The sequence below is a fragment of the Mixia osmundae genome (genome assembly GCF_000708205.1).
Source record: "Mixia osmundae IAM 14324 unplaced genomic scaffold scaffold_1, whole genome shotgun sequence".
Taxonomy (NCBI): Eukaryota; Fungi; Basidiomycota; class Mixiomycetes; order Mixiales; family Mixiaceae; genus Mixia; species Mixia osmundae.
In genome coordinates, this window is record NW_014575563.1 from 2,081,970 (window position 1) to 2,104,035 (window position 22,066).

General features: G+C 55.5%; 10 protein-coding genes across 10 annotated transcripts; 3 read left to right on the forward strand and 7 right to left on the reverse strand.

The window, feature by feature from the left end:
* Window positions 1–292: 292 nt before the first annotated feature.
* On the reverse strand, window positions 293–1,778 carry L969DRAFT_43982 (uncharacterized protein; the record flags this gene model as incomplete). The annotated part of the gene is made up of 7 exons (XM_014715911.1): window positions 293–411; window positions 459–538; window positions 590–657; window positions 705–805; window positions 841–1,019; window positions 1,066–1,113; window positions 1,165–1,778. 7 exons carry the CDS (start codon window positions 1,776–1,778, stop codon window positions 293–295), a joined length of 1,209 nt encoding a protein of 402 aa, XP_014571397.1.
* Window positions 1,779–1,996: 218 nt separating this feature from the next.
* On the reverse strand, window positions 1,997–2,668 carry L969DRAFT_84715 (uncharacterized protein). Its single transcript, XM_014715912.1, has 4 exons — window positions 2,606–2,668; window positions 2,415–2,546; window positions 2,265–2,358; window positions 1,997–2,209 (listed from the first exon to the last, which is right to left on the reverse strand). The coding sequence occupies exons 2-4, from the start codon at window positions 2,539–2,541 to the stop codon at window positions 2,065–2,067; spliced, it is 366 nt and encodes a 121-aa protein (XP_014571398.1). The 5' UTR covers window positions 2,542–2,546; window positions 2,606–2,668; the 3' UTR covers window positions 1,997–2,064.
* A 105-nt stretch (window positions 2,669–2,773) lies between these two features.
* L969DRAFT_92247 (uncharacterized protein) lies at window positions 2,774–6,108 on the forward strand (the record flags this gene model as incomplete). Its single annotated transcript, XM_014715913.1, has 8 exons — window positions 2,774–3,165; window positions 3,224–3,281; window positions 3,328–3,594; window positions 3,654–4,681; window positions 4,732–5,215; window positions 5,263–5,435; window positions 5,485–5,569; window positions 5,617–6,108. The coding sequence occupies 8 exons, from the start codon at window positions 2,774–2,776 to the stop codon at window positions 6,106–6,108; spliced, it is 2,979 nt and encodes a 992-aa protein (XP_014571399.1).
* Window positions 6,109–6,173: 65 nt separating this feature from the next.
* On the reverse strand, window positions 6,174–6,488 carry L969DRAFT_15027 (uncharacterized protein; the record flags this gene model as incomplete). The annotated part of the gene is made up of 3 exons (XM_014714935.1): window positions 6,174–6,234; window positions 6,289–6,404; window positions 6,453–6,488. The coding sequence occupies 3 exons, from the start codon at window positions 6,486–6,488 to the stop codon at window positions 6,174–6,176; spliced, it is 213 nt and encodes a 70-aa protein (XP_014570421.1).
* A 146-nt stretch (window positions 6,489–6,634) lies between these two features.
* L969DRAFT_92249 (uncharacterized protein) lies at window positions 6,635–8,526 on the reverse strand (the record flags this gene model as incomplete). The annotated part of the gene is made up of 3 exons (XM_014715914.1): window positions 6,635–7,580; window positions 7,636–8,369; window positions 8,425–8,526. 3 exons carry the CDS (start codon window positions 8,524–8,526, stop codon window positions 6,635–6,637), a joined length of 1,782 nt encoding a protein of 593 aa, XP_014571400.1.
* Window positions 8,527–9,601: 1,075 nt separating this feature from the next.
* L969DRAFT_43158 (uncharacterized protein) lies at window positions 9,602–9,985 on the reverse strand (the record flags this gene model as incomplete). Its single annotated transcript, XM_014715915.1, has 1 exon — window positions 9,602–9,985. One exon carries the CDS (start codon window positions 9,983–9,985, stop codon window positions 9,602–9,604), a length of 384 nt encoding a protein of 127 aa, XP_014571401.1.
* A 183-nt stretch (window positions 9,986–10,168) lies between these two features.
* Window positions 10,169–11,393, forward strand: L969DRAFT_92251 (uncharacterized protein; the record flags this gene model as incomplete). The annotated part of the gene is made up of 2 exons (XM_014715916.1): window positions 10,169–10,361; window positions 10,504–11,393. 2 exons carry the CDS (start codon window positions 10,169–10,171, stop codon window positions 11,391–11,393), a joined length of 1,083 nt encoding a protein of 360 aa, XP_014571402.1.
* On the reverse strand, window positions 11,312–13,307 carry L969DRAFT_84721 (uncharacterized protein). The gene is made up of 9 exons (XM_014715917.1): window positions 13,052–13,307; window positions 12,956–13,002; window positions 12,672–12,905; window positions 12,465–12,621; window positions 12,212–12,415; window positions 11,826–12,164; window positions 11,701–11,779; window positions 11,636–11,651; window positions 11,312–11,586 (listed from the first exon to the last, which is right to left on the reverse strand). Exons 1-9 carry the CDS (start codon window positions 13,253–13,255, stop codon window positions 11,541–11,543), a joined length of 1,326 nt encoding a protein of 441 aa, XP_014571403.1. The 5' UTR covers window positions 13,256–13,307; the 3' UTR covers window positions 11,312–11,540.
* Window positions 13,308–13,343: 36 nt separating this feature from the next.
* L969DRAFT_84723 (uncharacterized protein) lies at window positions 13,344–18,245 on the forward strand. Its single transcript, XM_014715918.1, has 6 exons — window positions 13,344–14,474; window positions 14,529–16,877; window positions 16,928–17,597; window positions 17,645–17,948; window positions 18,000–18,074; window positions 18,123–18,245. Exons 1-6 carry the CDS (start codon window positions 13,458–13,460, stop codon window positions 18,211–18,213), a joined length of 4,506 nt encoding a protein of 1,501 aa, XP_014571404.1. The 5' UTR covers window positions 13,344–13,457; the 3' UTR covers window positions 18,214–18,245.
* Window positions 18,246–18,275: 30 nt separating this feature from the next.
* On the reverse strand, window positions 18,276–22,044 carry L969DRAFT_84724 (glycosyltransferase family 1 protein). Its single transcript, XM_014715919.1, has 5 exons — window positions 19,740–22,044; window positions 19,515–19,687; window positions 18,922–19,467; window positions 18,652–18,867; window positions 18,276–18,601 (listed from the first exon to the last, which is right to left on the reverse strand). The coding sequence occupies exons 1-5, from the start codon at window positions 21,952–21,954 to the stop codon at window positions 18,335–18,337; spliced, it is 3,417 nt and encodes a 1,138-aa protein (XP_014571405.1). The 5' UTR covers window positions 21,955–22,044; the 3' UTR covers window positions 18,276–18,334.
* Between the last annotated feature and the right edge of the window lie 22 nt (window positions 22,045–22,066).

A 22,066-nucleotide genomic window follows, 5' to 3' on the forward strand; every position in this document is an offset into this window, starting at 1 on the left:
GATATTTGCGGTGAGCGCTGAGCCCGCTGCTTTCGATCCTTTGCTTCTGCAGATCTGTGAAAAGCTCATGGGAATGTCCATAATACACGGGATAAGTGAGGGCCAGCCTCGGTCGAAATGACGAGCTGCTTGGAGCTGAACGGCGGAAGCTTGAGAAATCCTTCCATTGTATTAATTCTCCGTGCCTGATCGATGATCGGGCGGGCCAGCTAGAGCTGGCCAGGCACGGTAAATTCATGATCATCCAGATTCACGATCATGCGCTCATTCGCCACGGGCACGCAGCTAACGTCTAAACATGCAATTGCGTATCCTGGAGTGCGTGCCTCGACATGCTTGGGTCGGGTAGGGTGAGCTGTAGCCAATCAAGCAAATCGACGACCTCGGTCAGGCTGACCCAATGGGCGAGATCTGGACAGCTATCAGGACAGACGCGGTCGAGGAGCAAGGTGCCGCACCTTGATAGGCGTGATCAGAGATCTGAGTGAGATGCAGCGTATTGCGCAGATATGCGATGGACGTCTCGGCCCATTTATATCTTCGTATCCATGGGATCAGTGGGATTGACGGTCGAAAGCAACGTGCGCACAATACAGTGGAATCCTTGACGCCATGTCCCCAGAATAGTGGTCTGGCGCGCGCCTGGGGATTCGCGAGCTGGGCTCGCATTAGTCAATGTGAGTTCAGCAGATTGCGAGACCAACCGCAGCAATTTGATCTTTCAAGGGGAGGTAGCCCGCGAGGACAGCTGTGCCCGCTAGCGGTGTCTTGCTCGTCAGTCCTACGAGGAGAGCAAGTATCGAGCCTGCACGCAGCGTAAATGAGCGTAGGCGGGATAACCTAGCAACTTGTACGGGCCTTGGGAGAAGCCGGCGACGACGATACGAGTACTGGGGACACCGCTTCGGATCTCTTGCTTGATAAGATCTTCGATCGTCTCAGCCGAGCTAGTCATACCAGCTTTGTCTTCGTGTGCAGGCCACTCTCCAGCCTCTGCGCCTCGCGCCGCAATGTCGAACCTATAGCAGGCGTTAGCGAGGACCGGGGGCGGTCGAGATGACATACCATGAGTGTCCTATCTGACCCTGATTAGCAGTGATGGGCGACTTCGGCCTGCGAATGCAGATGTCAGTATGCTCAGCCGATCTTGCAGGACGCGCTTACGCATGAGGGAAGATCCATCGAACGTGTGGCATGTAGGTTTTGAGCTCCTCGCCCAAAAAGCGCCATCCGTAGCCGTTGTCTGTGATGCCATGGCAGAAAATCACAGAGGCAGTATGCTCGGTCGTCGGCTCGACTGTTGCAGGCTTGCCGAACATGTAAAGGTCGAAAGCTGAGGTGAGGTAGCGCCAGACGGTGATGTCGTTTTCCTCGAGGATCCGGTCGGACTGACTGACGCTGATCAGATTGGCGCCCTTGCTGGCAAGTACAATGTCTCTGATCTTCTGATTGATGCCCGATGGCTCCCTGCCGACGGAGACGCGGATCTGGCCGACAAAGTAGAGCGAGACAAGGCCGAGCAGTACAGTCCAAGTTATCCTGGAGCAACACCGCTGCCTCAAGCTCTTGCGTATCCGTGTCCGCCCCTTGCTACGTGTTGGAGGCTCTATGGCCTGATCCCAGGATGGCGTTCGACTTCGTACGAGTGGTGTACTGACTTGCTCCGGATGCTTGAACGCTTCCTCGCGAGCGTATTGATCCGACTGAGCAGAATTGACTCGCTGTAGATTGACAGGCCTGTAGCCCGTCGAGGAGCTACGTGCGGTATGGCCTCGCATGCACACTCGTCAGACTAGCTGGCATCACGCTCAATGTTGTAAGACATTCGTCAGGATTGATCGCGGGCGCGTCCCCTTCCCCACGCCTGGTCCGAGATACTGCGATCGAAACGGGCAAATCCCGTGCTGGTCATGCATACGTCGTCAGTGTGGCTCAGTTCATGACAGTCTCATGGCCAAGGACTCGAGCGCGCGTGTGAGGCAACGACAAAGACGGTAGAGCTTGCAATACAAGGCGTGCAGCAATGGCGTCCCGGATCGAGCTCAGTTGGGGATGAAGCATCCGCTATGAAGCAACAGGATCAGCTCGAACATTTGCGCGAGCGAGGCGAGTAACTTGCTCGGGCTTGCTGTCAGCCTTGCAGCCCATGGGCTTCTTGTTGCTGTCGCAGATGAGCACACGGCCGCCCGTAGTTGCCTCGCCCGCCTTGCTGTAGCTCGAGCGCGTCAGCGTCTGCGATGCAGTGATAGTCTTAGACGGCGTACTTGCACGTGACATCATACTGGTAGCACTTTTGGTATGCCTTGAGGTCGGTGGCCGCATTGCAGTTGACGCGCACCCATGCCTTGCTGTCGTTCTCTGTGCCATGGCAACATCAGCCGGACTCACCGCGCGAGACGAGGTGCGCTGCTTACGGATCGTGACGTGCAGACCTGTCTTTCGAAGAGGTCCGGTAGGCGCAGGCAGAACAACCTTGTGAGCTGTCTTGGCCAGCGTAGCAACGGCCAGCATCATGAGGCAGAGCGCAAGTTTGGCGAACATCTTGTCTGCTTGATCGCAAACGGCCAGGCGTCAAAGGGGACAAGACCGAGGCAAGTGAGCTGACCGATAGTGTTTGCACTGGCTTGTCGATGCGAGAGAGTGAGTTGTCGAGGAGGAGAGGCGGCATAGGAGTGGGAGCGATGAGGAGTTCATGTGTTTCCCTGTTTCGTTACGCAGCTCCTCTGGCGCGTCGACAAGCGACGAGGCACGCAGAGCTGGCAGACCGGCCCACATGGACTTGCTGCCGTTCCAGCGACAGATCATCGAGGAGTTGCTCGAGCCTGCTAACGATGGATTGCTCATCCTCGCCCGTGGCCTTGGTCTGCGCCGTATCGTCTGCCGCTTCCTCAAAGAATTCAATGAGCGATCGGGCACCCCACAGCTCATCCTGCTGCTCAACCTGCCCGAGGGTCATCAAGAGGACGGGATCAAGGATGAGCTGGCTGGCTTGGGAGGCATTGACCTTGAGACCATCACTGGCACCACGCCGGCTCTCGAAAGAGCAAAGTTGTATAGAAGAGGCGGCATACTCAGCGTCACAGATACCGTCATGAACGGAGACCTCATGGACGACACTGTCCCCATCGAGCTCTGCAGCGGCATCGTCATCTGGAATGCGCACGAGTAAGCTGGTCTGCGCACACGGCGTCATCTCGCGGCTGAACGACGCGCTCTCTTGCAGAGTCAGGAAACCGTCGCATATCGAATTCATCGTGCGCAAGTTCCGGGAGAAGAACAAGGTGTTTCAGATCTCATGCGCGCCGATGTGACGCTCATTGTGCGTAGGTCGGCTTCTTGAAAGCATTCAGCGATCAGCCGGAACTCTTCACACATGGCATCGCGCCGCTTGAAGGAACGCTCAAAGCACTCAAGATTAGACAAGTATTTTTATACCCTCGCTTCCACGAGCTTATCAAGAAGGACCTCGAGACGAGGAAAGCCGATCTAGCCGAGCTATGCGTCGGGCTTAGCGAAGCGATGCAAGAGATCCAGCAGGCCATCTTTGAATGTATGACCGCCACGATCAATGAGCTCAAGCGCAGTCATCTTACCGTACGCTTTCTATTCATCGCGCGTCTACGACGGCTGGGATTGATGGAAGCTTAACATAGATTGACATAGAGTCCTTCACGCTTGAGCACGCCCTTGTCCCCAGATTCGACGAGGTCGCACGCGCACAAGTGTACTCGTCAGGCGGAAAGTCTTCCGGCAACACGGCCGGCTTGCTCGATGACATACGCACACTCAGAGGGTTGCTACTCTGTCTGCTGACTGAAGATTCTGTTTCGTTTTTGCGAAGATTAGACATGATCAAGATGACCAAAATCAGGAATCCGGCAGGCAATGTTCGGCAAAACGTATCACCCTGGCTCACACTGCCTGCTGCTGATCTCATCTTCAGCATCGCCGAGCGCAGAGTGGCCGTCAGACATGCAGCCAGTGCACAACCTGCCGTGACGCGCAAATCACCTTCGCCCGACGAGTTCGACGGAATCACAGCGGAAGAGGAAGAAGCTTTGCGACTATACGATCCCGCACCGGGAGAGTCTATGCAGTCCATGAGCGCAAGCGGACTGACGACACGGCCCGCAAACGGCTTGCCGGACCTCAAGGACGCCAGCAAGCCCTGGTGGATACCAAAAGACACGGAACTTATTCTCGAGGTCCAGCCAAAGTGGGAGGTCCTCGCACAGACACTGGCGGAAAGCGAGAATCTGCTCTTCGACGCAGACCCGCAACCAGACATCGCTTCGACCGATACGATCCTAGTGATGTGCAAGAATAGTCAAACGAGCAGTCTGCTCAAGCGATACGTGACAGCCGATCGAGACGCAGATACATCTCTGCCGATGGCAGACCAAGTCATGCTGACGCTGTACCAGCACTATTTGCGCGACAAGAAGCGGGCAAACAACATTACCCGAAACTTGCGAAAGAAGCCAGCAAATGGGACAGCGGCGAACGATCACGGCAGTGTAGATAGTAGGCCAAAGACGAGCGCGGCGCTACAGCGCAAGCAAGAATATAAGCGAGGCGCACCTGCCAACAAGCGGCGGCGGACCCGCGGCGGCGCTGCTGTCGCCGTGCCACGCGGCGACACAGACAGCGTCATCGACTTGGACGCAGAAGCTGCGGCACTGTGCGCACCGCTTCTTGCGCTCTGCAATGGTAGGCTGACCATTTAGGCAGGCCGACGATTGCTGCTAAGGACCTCGACCCCGCATTGGCCGACTCTATGATAGAAGATTTCGACAAATTGGCATTTGATGACTACTTTGGCCTCATAGATCGAGAAGATATCGTCATCATCAGACCATACGCTGGCGAAGACGACACAATCATGCTAGAAGAACTCATGCCAAAGTTCATTATCATGTACGAGCCAAACCTCTCCTTTGTTCGACAGATCGAGGCGTATCGCAATTCCCACCCAGGCGTCAACATCCGAGTTTATTGGATGACCTACGACACTTCGGCGGAGGAATCTCTCTATCTTACGGAGATACGAGCTGAGAAGGATGCTTTCGAGCGACTCATCAGGGAGCGGGCGAGCATGGTCATCCCGCTCGAGGCCGAAGTGAGGCCGGGCGAGGAGACCAACGAAGAGCTCATCAGAACAGTCACTTCCCGTATAGGGGGAGGTGGTGTCACACTGGCTACGGGCAAGCCCAAGGTGAGCTCGATCCTCACTTTGCAATGACTACTGATTATGCGTCTCAGATCATAATTGATCGCCGAGAAAACAGAGCACATCTGTACAATGTTCTTGACTCCCAGGGAGTACAGCTACTGCCACTCACACTGGCTGTCGGTGATTACATATTGTCGCCTGAAATCGCTGTCGAACGCAAGAGCATACCCGACCTCATCTCATCGATGAACGAAGGCAGGCTGTGAGCGAGCTGTCGTTTGTCTCCAGCGTTGCTGACGCCAGCATTCCAGCTACGCCCAGTGTGAACACATGGGCACGTATTACGAGCTGCCTATACTGCTCGTTGACTTTGAAGAACGAGAGTTCAGATTATCGGTCCGTCTACTGCTACGCTGCATAGGTCGTACTCATACTCAATACAGGCCCATGTCGAGTCCAAGTTCAGCGACGGCGCTGACGAGTACGACCTCGAGTCGAAGCTGATTCTCCTTACGATGCAATTGCCTCGTCTACGAATCATCTGGTCCAGCTCGCGTTATCAGACAGCGAAGATCTTCGCCGAGCTCAAACAGCAACGGGCCGAGCCCGACCCCGAGAAGATCAAGCTAGTGGGCGAGGAAGAATGGGAAGGTGACAATGAGCCCTTGAGGACCAATGCGCAAGGACTCGCAGTCGGGCCAACCGGCGCGCCGGTGCGACGCGAATATCGCGAGCTTTCGCAGAATCAGACACCTGTTGAGATCCTTCTGTCGCTTCCTGGCATCAACACAAAGAACTATCGCTATGTCATGGGCAAGGTGACCAATCTCGCCGAGCTGGCACAGATGTCAGCAGTAGAGTTAGGCATTCTCATTGGCGTGGAAGCAGGCAAAACTTTGTGGACATTCCTCAACAAGGACACAACCACTGCATGAAAATATCACTGTACTATTTATAGGTGTTGTTGCTACTATGCAAGCATTGGCAGCGCATCGTCAGGTCACTTGTTGAGTGCTGCCTTGAGATTGGCCAGCTCTTCTGCGCTCTTTGGCTTCTCCAGGCTGTTTCCTGCAGTCAGGAAGAAGTCACAGACTTGAAGAGCTCCAATAACGTACCCTTCTGCCACTTCCTTGTCCAGAATGTGCGGTCCTTTCCCTTGCATTTGCGATGCTAGGCCTGCATTGGCACCCGACTTCTCATGCGGTGCAGTGTTATCGGTAGCCGGATGGGGCTGCATGCCACGCATCAGACAGCCTTGCATTGAGTTTGTCAAGCCTACCTGGATAGTAAAGGACTGCTCTTCTTTGCCTGACATTGTGGGACTATCTATTTCTACGCTTACGTCACCGCGGTCGCACGATTGCGCGATGTCACGCGTCACGCGTCTCAAGAGCTCAACAGCTTAACTTCTCAAGCCTACGCGGCGTGAGCTTTTGCTCGTGCGGAGGTGCATCCAGCATGCTAATCAAGCTCTTCGGTGTGCGTACGTAGCGCCTGATACCTGTCTTCACCAAGCAGAAGCAAAGTATCGAAGGGATCTGAAGGCTCCAGGTCTGTTGTCACCTGATCAGCAACGAAGAAGTTGTCTGGCGAGCCAAAATCATCGGGAACAGCACCCAAAAAGGTCACCGACTGTCCTTCCTGCGTTTCGCTGCGACTGGACGGAACAGAAACGTCTTCTGTGCTTTCCTGTCGGATGCTTGGGGATGACTGATGCTGTTGTCCCTGTTGCTGCGGAATGGTGGGGCTTCGCGGTGGCTGTCGCTGCGAACTCGGCATGAATTCTTGCCTCGGGTCGGCGATATTTGCAAAGCAGGCGAGAAGAGGCCATGCCTCATCACGCTGCAACAAGACATCGATGTTGCGGTGGACGCGTCGAGAAGCAGCCGCCACGATCTGTCTGCTGGCATCGGCGGCGTCTTGTGCTGTGTCGACCACGCATGCCATTAAGGAGCGGTGTACGATTATACGCAGAACGGCTCTGTATATGGTGAGATAGCGCTTATCCGAATCGTCCTGAGATCTCGTCTGTGCGAAACGGTTCTCGTGAGCTTCCATCTGGGCGATACAGTGCGCAGCGAGCTGTAGATTGTTTGCGGAAGCGGCAAGTCGGATCGCGGCCAGTGCGTCTCTGGCAAGGATAAGGAATCTGATCATTTCGTTGAAACGTAACATAGAGAGCCCACTAGGACTGCTGCTGACAAGTATAGCTGCTGGACTGCTCCGGCCAAGATCAAGTGAAGTATCGTCGATGGGCAATGGCAACTCGAAGTCTGCAGCACGCGGATTAAACGCGGCAAGTGCATGCAACGGCGATGCTTGTAGCATATCTGCCATCGCAAGTGACCACCATATGCGCTTCCTGAGCTCACTTTGCCAGAGTGTCGACGTCCATCGAGGTTCGTCACTATGCAAACGCGGCTACTTAGTCAAGCACATGCAGAACATGCTTTAGAGCTGACCTGTGATGGACTCTGGCCTGCATGGCTGCCTTCACCGTGAGCGCAAGTATGTAGCTCGCACAAGGCAGGCTCAGAGAGGAAGCGTAGAAGAGCATGAGGGTGGATGCCGTCAGCCATTCGAGATCAAGATCGTCTCGTCGCTCCGAAAGCAAATTCCTTGCAATCCTGAAGCACCTTGCAGCGATGGGGGCATAGTCATCGAACGTCAGACCGCCAAGAGCAACCATCGCGAGCGTCAAAGCTCGAAGAGATGGTCTGTTCAAGGCAGGATCCAGCCCAGAGTTTCGCTCGAAATGCCATGGGTGGACGAGTGGCAAGACTGTATTGACGTTGGCAAAGAAGCGTTGCAACATTAACGATCGCGTTGAAGTACCGGGTAGCTCTGACTCGAAGCTGGCGGATTCTGCATTGGACCAGAACGCAGACGAAAGAGAGGGGGCAGACATGATCGCCATCGAAGTATCGATCGCCAGCCTCGATGTCAACAGAGGGGGTTGCGATTTGCTGGCTCTGAGGATCACCGGTCGCACGATAGTGTGATCGTGACGCTGACTGTTCCGCCTTGGATTCGTGAGCGTCGAGTGGCGTGGCGATGCGCCTGTCGAGACATTCGAGACGGCGTCTCTTGTTAGAGGCTGTACCAGTGGCTCAAGATTGGCGCAGTAGACCCGTCGGTGGACGCAGGTACCGCATGGCGTCTGTCTATCGCAGCGCAGCTTTCGCTGTCGGCAATTCTGACATGGCGTCACTTAGCATTGTCACGATTCTGACAAAGCACGAGAGACTTACCGCACATGACAAAATGGGTCGGTTACGTTGCTTCTTAGCAGCAGGCTCATCCGAAGATGGAGTATTGGCGCTTGCTTGGCGCGCGCCAGGCAGTCCATACATGGCTCGAGCAAATTGTGTTGTAGGCGCTTCGCCACACCGACGCCGAGCAGCCATCCGAACGGAACTCAAGCTCTTTGTACTTTTGAGCTATCGCGCGGCACGTCACTGTTCGGTCGCCGCCACTGATCATCGTCGAGCTTGATCCACACACCTCAATCGACCCGCTTCGGCTTGCGAACATAATGGACGCTGCTAACGGAGAAGTCGCGTCGTGTTCAACAATTGATCCGTTAAATTAAGTGGCGTCAGGGTCGGCCGGCTCGGACGGGCTAGATTGGACGCAAGGATCGAAAGAAGCTGGCCCAGACTTGGGTCTAAGTCGTGTGTCGCAGGCGATGCAGGCCTGATCGCACACAGTCCGTCCCAGTGAAGATGCACTTGCGTCATGTGTGTGTGTAGCGGGCCGTAAAGAAGTTTGGTTGAGTATTCTGCGGTGTACAGTATGGCTGTGCCACTACTTGCATTGGTGTCGCTTAAGTATGCGCACGAAGCAGTGTGTGGGTCTTGAGGATGGCCGCTGTGCTGCGATGAGAAGATTGACGAATGACACTTCGTGTGTGTGCGATGCGGCAATGGAAATTTAGCTCTTTGCATGGCCGTGAGGTCAGATGACCCTCAGATATCAGATAGTGGAGGCGGAGGTCTGTACGGACGATCAAAGGACCAGATCTAGCCTGATGAGGGTTGCAGAGTGGACAAAGGGACGATGTCGAGCTCGCGATGGCAATCTCGAAGGGCACAAAATATCGCGACGATGACTTCACCCGTGAACGTTCACCAGCTCCATCAACACGACGACCCTCATAGCGAGCTGCAGCTTCGGTTGCATTCCGCAGATGACATCTCACCCCCCGGACTCCGGATCTTACGTTCGGCCAGCGAAGCCACGGACAGTGGCAGGGCGATGCCAAGCTGTCAAGTTAGCACGACGAAATCGGCAGTGATTTCCCCTTGTAGCGCTTGGCACCTCGCAAAATCTGTTGAAGCATCATCTCGGGCCTGCTGCTTCCCATGGTCGTCGTGCTGCTTCCGCTCGTTGCAAGGATGCGATGCCTCGGAAGGACGAAATGAGGCCTCAGGCAGTATTCTCGGGCGTTGACTGGCCTGACAGGCTGACAGCACTGGCAGACGATGCCCAGATATTGGATGGTTCCTCATGCCGGATCTCAGTGACTGGGCTTGGACGAGCGTGTGGTTCCTTCTTAGGGCGCGTCGGTCGCAAATGCGCCTTGACCGGGCTGGGCGCCTCCATCCTTGGGACGTATGCGCGCCGTTGCGCACTGTGCAGGCCACTGCTTCGATCGCTTTCCAGGTCACAAACAGCACACGGCGAGATCGTTCTGCTTCCGCATCGGCGCCTTCGCCACGCTCTCATCGATGTCGATGAGTCGGTGACACGATCCCAAACACGAGATTTCTCGCTTCGTTGGCGCAGAGATTCGAGCCGCGATGCATCCATCGTACGGTGACGATTGGCTCACACACAATCCCTGACGCCGCTGTTCGCTTGGTGATCGCGTTTGCATCGTAGGTTTTACAGCTTAGTTCCTGTACTTTGTCGGCATGTCGGGCGAGACGCGCAATCTACCGGCCAACGTGCGGACGTATCATACCTGCGCATGACCCTGATCATCACGGGAGCATGTTCATATCATACGCACGCCATGCCATCTTGCGGGGCGCGCTGCACACGGGCAACGCGAATAGATTACTTACTTCGAGCTCCGCTCCGCCGTTTCCTCGGCCTCGATATCGCCGATCTTTGCAACAAGCAATTTCGATGCTCAACAGTGAGCGTGGCTCACAAGGGTCCATTCGCGCTATGAGAGTTCGACGTCAGCAGACACAGAATGCGCAGCCCAGCAGGAGTAAAGCTATATCGCAGCGTTTCGACTTGTGTAACGCGCAAAGGCAACGCGTGGTGATACGGTGCTCGAAGAGACAGCGCAAACACGTAGCCAGCTGCTTCATTCTCAGCCTGCTGGCGGTCCTTCTACAAAAGCGATAGCCTCTGCGACAGTCTCATGTCAGTCGTCGAGGATCGCGCACCATGGTATCCCATGCTTGTCGGAGGTTCGGCCACGGCAGTGGCCTTGCCCTTCACGAAGCAATCATGCCTGCTCTCGCCAGAGGCATGTTTGCCTCTCAACGTGAACGGAACGCCTACTCCAGGCGGCTCGAGTGAAGACGATTTGATACAGAACTTGTTCTTGCCAGCAACGGCCCTGTGTGGCCCAGAGGAAGCAACCATCAGCGCCCTTAGCAAATACATGAATGTGCTACTCGTTGCACTCGGCTTCACACTCAGTCTACTGGCACTCGTGGCTCGCTTGGTCTTGATCATTCAGGCACCCGCAGGTGATGATCCAAACGCCACGCGTAGGAGGTCTTTCGTTCAGATTCGCCTTGCCCTCGAAGAGCGGCCTATCTCTGTGGATGATACGATAGCTAGCTATACAGCCAACACCTCAGGGTCGCCCAAGGAGCTAGGTCTGGCGTTCGATTCGCCCCAGAACACATCTGGCTCGGCCCTTTCAGAAATTGCATCGCGGGATTCCTTGCATGTCGATCAAGCTGGGACCTCTACATTCGCCCTGCCCAGCTCACTAAGGTCTCCAGTTTATACGAAACGGTGGCATCAAAAGCGAGCATCAATCAGCTCAGTTGACGCGCTCAATATACTTGATGAGGCGCCCGTTCGGCTGCATGGTAACCCGTCGCTGAGAGAGACGTATCGCAAAGCACGCACCTGGAGTCGTACATTGACAAATCGTGTGGGCAGGCAGCCCGTTCGCCAGAAATCAGGGTCATCGTGCTCCTCCGTCTCAAGCAGCTCAGCTTCTTTCGACGGCTTTGCGCTCACCTAACACTTCATCACTGTTGGTCGCACAGCTCCTTTGATATGTCTCCAGATGACACTTAATAGCAAGACCCTCGCTCGATACCTACGGAGCGATGTTGTAAGACCGAGCTTGAAATGTACATGCATACAACAATAACCTATTTGGCACAACCTATTTGGCACAGTAGGCTCCTATCTGGTCAAGCGCTTTGTGTAATCTGCGGCTCGCGGTCAGCGGGACATTTTCATATTGATCCATAGGCATACCTGGCGCCATATGCAACTGCATTTGCGAGGTCAGCGTGATATCAAGCGAAAGATCAGGGACGTACATAGCTCATCCCTCAATTCGCTATAGAAGGCTTCACTCTGCATCGTGTCGTCGTTGGATGATCGAACGAGCTCGTTGATCTACGCGGAAGTCAGTACGAGGTGCCGTGAGATGCGGGTGGCACACCTCTGCCTCCTTGACGTTGACGGCCTTCTGAACAGATGCAGTCTCGAGATCTGCAGTCTGGCGATCTTTGAGAAGCCCCTCATAGGTCTGCTGCAGTGATGCCATTTGCTTGCGCATCTTGTTCCTGTTGTCTTCTGCAATCTTGCCTTGACGTTCGAGCTGCTCTCTCGTGCCGCCTATCCGCCGCTGCATTTGCGAGAGCCGCAGATTGAGCTCTTTGGAGCGTTCGTCGCCGCGTTCTTTGGCTTGCATGACAGCTTCCAGCGCAAGAGAAGCTTCTTCGGCCTCTTCTGCTTCTGTAGCCCACTCATCTGCCAGCTTGATGACGCTCGATAAGTCCTACGTAACGTGAGCACACTTCTTGACCCTTGAGTCAGAAGACGTACAGCCTCGTAGCGCTTGAGGGCGGCACAGCGGCCAAGGTGGTCACGCTTCTTGAGCTCGTAAGCAGTGATTTGTGCTTTCGTTTGCGCAAGAGAGGCAGTGAGATCTTTGAGCGTCCGCTTGACTCGCTTTGGCGACTGCACGATCCGTGTTCGGAGTCTCGTCGCTTCCGCTTGATGCTCTGCGACTAGCCGCATGACGCGTTGCTGTCTCACAATTCAGGATGGCCATCGACGGGCATGGTCAGATGCTCACCTGTGCCTCTTGGGTTTTGTCGCGTCGTTTCTTGTTCTCGCTGAGTTCGCCCTCTTTGGCTTTCGCCTGTACGCGTATCTCGTACAATTGCTTCTTCAGATCATTGTTGAGTGCCTCAAGCTCAGCTGCTTGGGCTCGCTGCTCGTCCAGTGCCGCTCTGGCATGCTCATCAGCAGTAGTGACCGCGAGAGCCAGAGGACGACGCACTCTCGGCGTGCAGCAGCAGCTTGCATGGCGGCTTTGCGCTTGATGAGATCTTGCTCGGTCCGCACAACATCCTCGGCTTGCTCTTCGAGCGCTGCCAGAACGTCGAGCTGCTCGGCTTCGAAGAGATGGAAATTGATCAAGGCGCTCAGGATCTTGCGTACGCGCGTCGGTCGAGGATCCCTGATGTCGCGAAAGGTAAAGTCTTCGATACAGGCGAGCTTCATGATCTGATCACTGCGCGTATAGACGTAAGCTCACTCCGGCAGCAAGACGGAGGAACGAACAGCGTCTCAAAGAGTGTGCCTTGATAGATTGCCTCCTTGAATATCTCCTGTGCGAGCATGAATAAGCGCGATAACAAAGTCAAACTTCGGACTTGCCTGGTCATCCATGATATCTAGCTGAGCCTGGCTTGCAACGCTGATATCCTCGAGATTGAGCTGAGTCTTCTCGCTCAGGAACCAGACATAGAGCGGGATCACTTTGGCCGTCGAGGGCTGATCGATCGCATCCGACGTGATCTGCAGGCCTATGCCTTGCATGGCCTGCACGAGGTCTGGCGTCGACAGCAGAGGGTATGTCATGATGGAATGACTGCTGCCGCCTGTCCGGCGCTGTTGATACTTTTTGACTTCGCGCTGACAGCAAAGTCGCGTTTCGCGAAATCACCGCAAGGGGCGTCAAGCAGCATCGCCAGCGCCAGAACACTGGCCAGCGGCGCTTCCGAATCTCATCGGTCCAGTCTCTTATGCTGCACTAGCTCTGATCGTACGAGGAGAGGCAGACATGGCAGACAATGAAGGTGATCCCTTTGATCGGGACTTCGCTCCGGCGAGGGACGTGCCTGACGAGTCAAGCATCACTGCGCATCGGCCGCAACAGTCCGGGAACGGTTCTCCTGCGCGAGCCAGTCAGGCGTCAGGCAGCCAGTACGACGCTGGACTGTCATCCACGCCACGGCCAAGCAGCGCACTGATGAATTTCGGTAGCAACGCACGCAACAACCCACGCTCGACTGCAGGGGAGCAGCCTTCGCCTCGGCTGGATCACATCCCGCTCACCTCAGCAAGCACGCTCAACTCGCCTGCGCAGATGCAGACTTTCCTGCCTGTCGATCAGCCCAACGCGAGCATCGACGCATCGCCCAGATCAAGGGATTTCAATCAGACGTTCCTAGGGCGAGGCAGAGCGCCGTCAGGTGCCGGGGCTGCACAACGCTCCACTTCCGCACGACCATCTATCCTCCTCAATCCGAGTCAGGCCGGTCGCTCGCCCAATCTCGCCAATGTATCTCTCACGGCGCCCTCCTCTGCCACCATTGCACCAAATCACGCAAGGAGCGCATCCTGGGCGCGCTCGACCATGTCTGATGCCGGTGCCAGCATCCTGAGCGATGACATCTCCAGCCCTGCAAGGACGGCGCAATTCGCAAATGCCTACGATCAGCCGAGAAGTGACAGCCGAACGCGATCTGGCACCACGGGACAGATCCCGTCAGGCAGGGCAAAGGGCAAGGCCGCCGTAGCAGGTCCTCCTGCTGCGCCACCTCTGTCCAGGCAAGCTTCTCAGGCACCGAAAGGTCGAGCTCGTGCAAAGTCCAGATCGCGCCGCAGGGGTTCTGATAGCGGCTCAGACGATGAGCAGCTGGAACCCACCCCGGACCGATCGCACAATGTCAGTGTCGGCGCACTCGGCATGGTCTCGAACACCGGCGAGCTCGAAGGAGATGACGAGGTTCATCGTCGTGATCGAGGTGAGGAGCTGGTCAGAAAACGCATGCGAGAGCGCAAAAAGGAACGCAAAGTCAGCAGCTACCCTGATCTGGCTTCTTTTCTCTACTGATCGGTCCCATGACAGGAAGCGGAAAAGCGGGAGAAGAAGCGTCAAGACGAAGAGCAAAAGCAGGTGCAGAAGGCTGCAAACGCTCGTCCTCGAGCGATCTCACGGGGCATGTCAGAGCCCGGGCCGTCGTCTCAATGGCGCAGCGAGAGCATGCCACCCGGTCGGCCAAAGTCGACATTCAATCAGCAAGAAAGCCTGTCGACGGCTTCGCAAGGCACGATGGAAGACGATCGAGATAACGTCTCACCTCTGTCTGCTACCTTTCGGGGGCGCTGGCGAGATATACAGGCTCTGTCAGCAGAAGCCTCTAGCTCTCGCGATGCTAGTGTAGCCAGCTGGCAAGGCAAGCTGACGGCAGATGATGCCGATCCAGAGACTCGGCCAGCTTCTTCCGTCACATTCAACGAAGCCGAAGCAGCCGCTCGGGATCGCAGTGTCACGCCTACCAGGCTTGCGCACGGCGCACGATCCTCCATTGGCCAAGAGTCAGCGAGCCGGCAAGCCGAAGCAAGGCCCATGAGCAGACATGAGACCACTTCCGCAGCTGTTCCTGCTGCGGGCAGCCAGGCTTCGTCCAGGCGACCCTCGGATGCGCATTCGTATGCTGGCACCACTGAGCGCTCTGCATCGGACAAGCCCCTTCAGAGTGACGACGAAGACATGGAAGCCGAGCCAGAACCGCTGGAAGACGACGATATCGACGAGGACGATGATGAGGACATTGACGACGCTGATGTTGAATACACCTTGAAAGATCGTCAAGACGCTATCAACATCGAGCATCCTTTCGGTCTGCCCATTTGGAAGCCAGCGCTCTACAAGAAGAGCCGCTCTGTACATCGCAATGCCGAGACCGCCTTACACGAAGCACCTTCGCTTCAAGCGGAGCGTCACCTGCTCGTCGGCAACATTCTTTGGACCATCTTATTTGGCTTTGTGCTGTTCCTCGTCTGTGCGATCGTCGGCAGTGTGCTCTTCATTGTGCCGTGGGGCGGCGCAAAGTACGCACGCGTCGTCTGGGAGCTGGCATCTTACCTCTTCTGGCCTTTCGGACGCTATGTGGAAGGACACGACGAGGATCAGTCAGGGGAGACTGATGAGGGCTCTTTGGACCGTTCGGCAACTGCGTCACCATCCAAGCCGCAGAGCACCGACACTTCGGTCGTGGGCACACGTCGCGACTCTGACGGTACCTTACAAGGCCTACCATCAAATGCGCCGGCCACGGCCGAGGACTCGCTGATCCGCCGATCGGGTAGTAGCGTCGTGGCCGCGCGTAAGCTGGCTTTCGCAGAGCCTTCTGATGAGCGCTCGCCTCTGGTTCGGCGGTGTGCTACGGATCCGGAACTGTCGTCGCATTCGTTACTAGAAGATGACCCCAAAGGCTCGCTTCCTTCCACCTCTTCGTCTCACTATGGCACTTTCTCGCCCAGTTCAGGCAAGCCGCGACCACGGCAAAAACCGACCATACGGGTCAGAGCGCTCGGTCGCCTGACTTACTGGGTCGCTTTCTGGCTCGTCATCGCGCCAGTCATGCTGGTCATCTGTGTGCTTTGTTGGGGCTTGGTCTTCACGATTCCAATGGCCAAGTTACTCTGGGTGCTGCTCTGTCATCTCGCTAAAGAACCTCTCTCACTGCATTTTCGCTCGCCCAAACCATTCGATCCTGAAGCCGTTACAGAGGGCGATGGTACGCTGAAATCGTATCGGCGCAAGTTCAGACCGGGACAACCTGCACCTATACATTCGCACAAGACTTATGCTGCCTCTAAAGCGGCGGGACGGCTGGACGGACCTGGCTCGACCATCTTGCTTTGCACATATCGCGCAATTGGTCTACAGTACTACAAGTACACCGTTGATGGTGTCAATATTATGTTCATCAACCTACTGCCTTTCATCATTTTCGTAATCCTCGATGACTTCTTTCTCGAGCCATACGTCCATCGGCATCAGATCGGAGGCCTTATCGGCTTTGTGGCAGCACAACCCACGATTTTTGTGCTCGCTCTGTTGAGCGTCATTCCGCTCTCTTACTTCATCGGCATGGCGGTCGCCTCGATCAGTGCACAATCATCGATTGGCATGGGTGCCGTCATTAATGCGACCTTTGGCTCGATCATAGAAGTGATCCTCTACGGCATAGCTCTTACTCGAGGCAAAAGCGTGCTAGTGGAAGGTAGCATCGTGGGCAGTCTGCTTGCTGGTGTACTGCTCATGCCAGGCGTGTCCATGATCGGTGGTGCGTTCAGGCGCAAGGAGCAGCGCTTCAACGCGCGATCAGCAGGCGTCACCAGCACTATGCTGATCATGGCTATCATCGGCGCGCTCACACCAACCATGTTCTACGAGGTCTACGGCACAGTATGTCATTCATAGCCCTTTTGATGCGAGATACTGACCACCTATGGCAGTTCGAGCTCACCTGTACCGGATGTCCCACAGATAGACAGGACAGTGAATCCTGGCAGTGCAAACGGTGCTCATACGCCCATATCGATCCCGTCGACGACCCCTTCTACCAAGGCACTGTCAAACTTTTGTCATACTACTGCTCGGTCATCCTACTACTGTCTTATCTCATCGGTCTCTGGTTCTCTCTGCGCACACACGCTTCACAGATTTGGCAAAACGCACATGCTCTGCCACCTGCGGTTTTGCCGGCACGTCCGGATCATATACACGATTCACAGCGATCTCACGCTACAGCAGTGTCCTCCGGCGCAGCCACGGGCGCCGATGTGTCGACAGTTCTATCACCAGGCAACGGGCACGCGGACGCAAATCACTACAACAAGAAAAAGGCTGATCCGAGCAGCATCGAAGCCCTCCTGACTGATCCTGTCAGTTCATATCTTCCCGACAGTCTCAAAGCGCCAGAACTGCGCGAATCAGTCCAAGAGCTCATGCAGCGAGTTGGCGAGCGAGTGCGTCAGCTGCCACCGATTCACGAGGCTACCCGACTGGCGGCAGCGCATGATGCAGCAGCCGAAGAACCTGCTGGCCACGACGCACCAAATTGGAGCAGGGTCAAATCATACAGCGTCTTACTTGCATGCACCATCCTCTACGCTCTCATTGCAGGTAAGCTCCTCACCTGCTACCATCGTATCTGCTGACAGTCCCTGCAGAGGTCCTGGTGGGCGTTGTCGATGTCGTCCTCGAGGGGTCGGGCATACCGGAGAAGTTGCTCGGCGTGACGCTGTTTGCACTCGTACCCAATACAACTGAATTCATGAATGCCATCTCGTTCGCCATCAACGGCAACATTGCGCTCAGCATGGAGATTGGCAGTGCCTACGCGATTCAAGTCTGTCTACTTCAGATCCCAGCCATGGTAGCATTCACTGCGCTCTATAGCTCGCGACGAAGCACCATGATAGGTCACGCCTTCACGCTCGTCTTCCCCCGATGGGATGTCATCGCCATCATGTTGTGAGTCTCTCGACAAGACTGGCGCGACGCATGACTGACCTGTACACGCAGCTCCGTCTTCCTTTTGACGTATGTCTACATCGAAGCGCGAAGCAACTACTACCGAGGCTCGGTTCTGGTCCTGAGGTAAGTGTCCGCACGCTCAAATAAGTCCCAACTCATGCTCGTGCGTAGTTACCTTGTTCTCATGGGAGGTTTCGCGTTCGGTCCAGCCGGCGCCGACACAGAAGTCAATCCGCTGATGTTGATGAAGAATCTTCTTTAGGGCAGCTTGTATATTGTACGACGACAGCATGCACACACTTGTGATCAACGAGTTTGCGTGCTATGCTACAACAGTCTGAGCTTATTAATCGATGCGATGAGGACACGTATAAATAAGCAGTTTACTGACTCTTCACCGTGCTCATCGAGCCGCCAAAGCTTGACACAGTCGACGTGATGCTCGAGCCTGTATCCGTCTTAGGCATCTTGGGACCGAAGCTGCTAATGCGCTTCGACGGGCAACTGTCTTTGCGACCCTTTCGTGCTTGCGATGCTTCAAATTTCGAGCGCGAAAGAGCTTGGGCGTTGTCGAGCATCGTATAGATGAATGACAGCGCCTTGCGAGGACCATCCTCGGCATTGATCTCTGCCGCGACAGCGACTGCTTTCTATGAGGGAACGTGTCAGCGCCGCCAAAGAAGAGCATATATGTGCATACCTCTTTCATCGTGACGTCGCTGGTCGCAGTGACGAGAGCCTCTGCCAGCTCTCGAGAGGTCTCGAGCGAGTTGAGTTTCAGACCAACATGTAATTTCTGGACTCGGCTGGCCCAGAAGTGCTGGTCACCGAAGAAGGGGCGAATGATTGTCGGTACGCCCGCTCTGAGCGAGGCTGCGGTCGAGCCCGAGCCGCCGTGATGCACTGCAGCATCGACCTGAGATCAATGGAAGGGTCAGCACTATACCTGATTGTAAGCAAGTATACTCACGTTTGGGAAAAGCCAGTCGTGAGGTACCTCGTCGATCATGTGCACGTTGTCAGGACAAGTCCACTTTTCGTCTGTATCCGCGGAGCCACGCGCAGACCAGCCGGATATGAGGACACAACGAACGTCCGCGCGACTGACAGCCTCGAATATGTTCTTGCGCAGTCCTGCAGGATCTGGGATGACGATCGAGCCAAAACCGATGGATACGAGCTTCTTGCCGTCAGCTTTGGCCCGCTTGACAAAGGCATCTAATTCTGCGGGTGGCTCATACGCTTTGCCATCCTTTCCGGACGCCGACAAGAACCAGTAGCCTGACAGGCAGATGTAGTCGGACCAGTCAGTCGGCTTGGGTACGACTGCCGAGCTGAAATTATAGATGAAAGGGATTTTGTTGGCTCTGATCTGAGCGAGATTCGTGCTTGCTAAGCCGAGAGTCTTGCGTCGCCATTTATTGATCATTCCAGATGACGCGCCCCAAATCAGACTGTCGAAGAGCTCGTAGGTGGCCAGATTGTAGATTGGACCTAAGTCGGATGGAGCGAATGCCTGCAAGACCATGAGCGACAGCAAAGGGATAATGCCAGCTCACTTACTTGAGGATAGACACGCGTTGAAGTCCAAGGCATGGTGAATGCACGGAAGTAAGGGATCTGCAGCGCCTCCGCAATGTGACAGCCAGCAAAGGTCGAAGGCGACTCGATCAATACTTCGGCGTCTTGACAGGCCAGCCAAGCATCATTCAAGAGGTCAACGAACCATTGTTTGACTGCTCAATGGATGTAAGCTTCGGGTATCAGCGTGGTAGGCAATGTACGTACATTTGCCCAGCGATTCGGTGAAAAAGCCAGGACTGAGCATTTTGTGCTCAACACTGAGCTTCATGAGGGCGGTAGCATCGCCGCCGACGTCTTTGTATGAGATGCCATGTCCTTCTACCCAGCCTCGATACTCTCCATGACTACAGATGGTGACTTCATGACCGTCTTTTTGAAGTTGCTTAGCGAGCGAGATGTAGGGCTGTACATCGCCGCGGGAGCCAATAGTAAGACAGTGGAATCGCATCTTCCGGGGCGCATGAGGGACGTATTGGATCCCGTTAATGATCGGCATTTTCAGCTTCTCGAGCTGAGGCAGGCATTCGGGCGGCACATAGTTCTTGAACATCTGCTGCGACAAGGACGTCAAGGACACCTCTGTCTCGGCTTCCGTTGCTGTCGCAGGCGCGACAGTCTTGGCCGCAACGGTCTCGACAAGCTTGTGTGTGTCGTCAATGAACGCCTGGATCTGGTCCATTGCCGCATTCCGCTTTGCCTTGTCGATGAATTGAAAGCTGACGTCCGACGCGGCTGTGACAGAGATTGACAGAGCATACGAGTGCAGCATGAAGGCGCGAGATCGTTGTACGCTCTTGACCTCGTTGCGATGCAGGCGGATTCGTGTATTGGCGCCAGCGATGGCTGTACGAAAGAAGCAGATCCAGTCTTTGCTGATACACAGGCGACCCAATAGAGGAACAGTTCTGACGATTTCGCACCGAGTGATGAAGAGTGAGTCAGGATCGTCGAGGAGACCGAATTGCATGACAAAGGTGCGCGCTTCTTGCTTCTTCGTTTCCTGCTGCTCGCGCTCCATCTCTTTCATCTCGAGCTCGCAGCGCTGCATGTGTATGTCTGCCGGCGGCGCTCTAGGCAAACTCAATCCCATACGGTCTCGTTCTGTAGTGATCGTCTTGCCCAGCAAACCCTCGAACGTGTAGCAATAGTTGAGGAAGCCGAATTTGATCTCGTCCAATCTCTGCTTCTTGTCATTGGGCCCGGTGACGTCCAATGTCATTGTGAGCTGTGTTGCATGTGTGAGCTGACGTTGTACAGACGTCCTGGCGATCCTTGCGAGGGGTACAGTAATCTTGACTCGGTCCGAATCGGTCTGCACACGAAAGACCGCCTTGGTAAGCGCCAGACGCCATTCTTCTGCGGCTTCGGGCGTGTCACACTCCATCACGCGCGTTGCGCCGGAGACCATCTTGACGGTGTAGGTATTTTGCGCCTGTCGTGGATCTGGAGCGATGACTTCGGCAATCTGGGAGAGCCTGATCACGCCGAGGGGCTTGTGGAGCTTCGTCGCCGACGGATAATGCGCCGCGCTGTCCTCGTAGATCTCAAACCAGGCATGCCGCTTCGATTTGAATATACCGGGAATGTGCATAGTCAGAGGTCCCGCCTTGATGACCTGGCGAGGACCAGAAGGTCCGGCGCCGCCCGAGACAAGGGCAAAAAAGACGAGGCGCCGGTTGGTGATGTAAAACTTGCCTTTGACGACGACGGATCGCAGGAGAGCACATGTGCTATCGAATATGAGCTCCTCTGGTGGTTCCTTGACGCCCGGCGTGATCTCATCAGGCCAAGGGCCAAAGTCCTTCACGATTGCTCTCAGCTTGGTCGCGTTGTCGACCTCGGCTTGCTCTGCCGACGGTTTGGGCGCTGCCGCTTGAGACTGAAGTGATGCCGTCTCTACGTACTCTTCTGCCTCCTCTGCTGCATAGTCCATTGATAGCAGCTCCTCGTTGTCAGCGAGCAATGACATGCCCCGAATGGGATCGTTTGCTCGCCGTGTCTTGCCATCTGCTCGCTTATCGTGCTCGAGCTCGACGTCATGCTGGTCACCGTCGTCTGGCTTGAGTGACAGCTTGGCGACGGCATCTTCAGCTGGGGTCGTCGCGGTCGTGCTGACATCAGCATTCCGCTCCTCGTCCTCCTCGTCCTCTTCATCCTCTTCGTCCGAGAAGATGTCGCCGTGACCGTCACTCGACGTGGTAGGTGAGCTCAGAGCCGGCGTGCCTGTCGAAGCATCGGACAAGCTAGCGGCCCCGCTCGGTCTCGTGAGCTTGCGCTCGCTTTCGGAGGCATAGAGCTGATTCAGCAAGTCTATGAACGAGCTCGTGCCTTCATTGAGGACTGATGGGAGCGCCATGTGGATGCCGATGTCCTTGGCAGTGTGTGTCGGCTTCCCTGGGAGCTCGGAAGCAGCCGACATTCCGGCAAGGTGATAATTGTCGCTGCTCATCTCATTCGGCCGCGACGTCCGAGGACATATCGGGAACGTGTCATCATTTATTGAATCGTCTAAATGAATTTTGCATCTGATT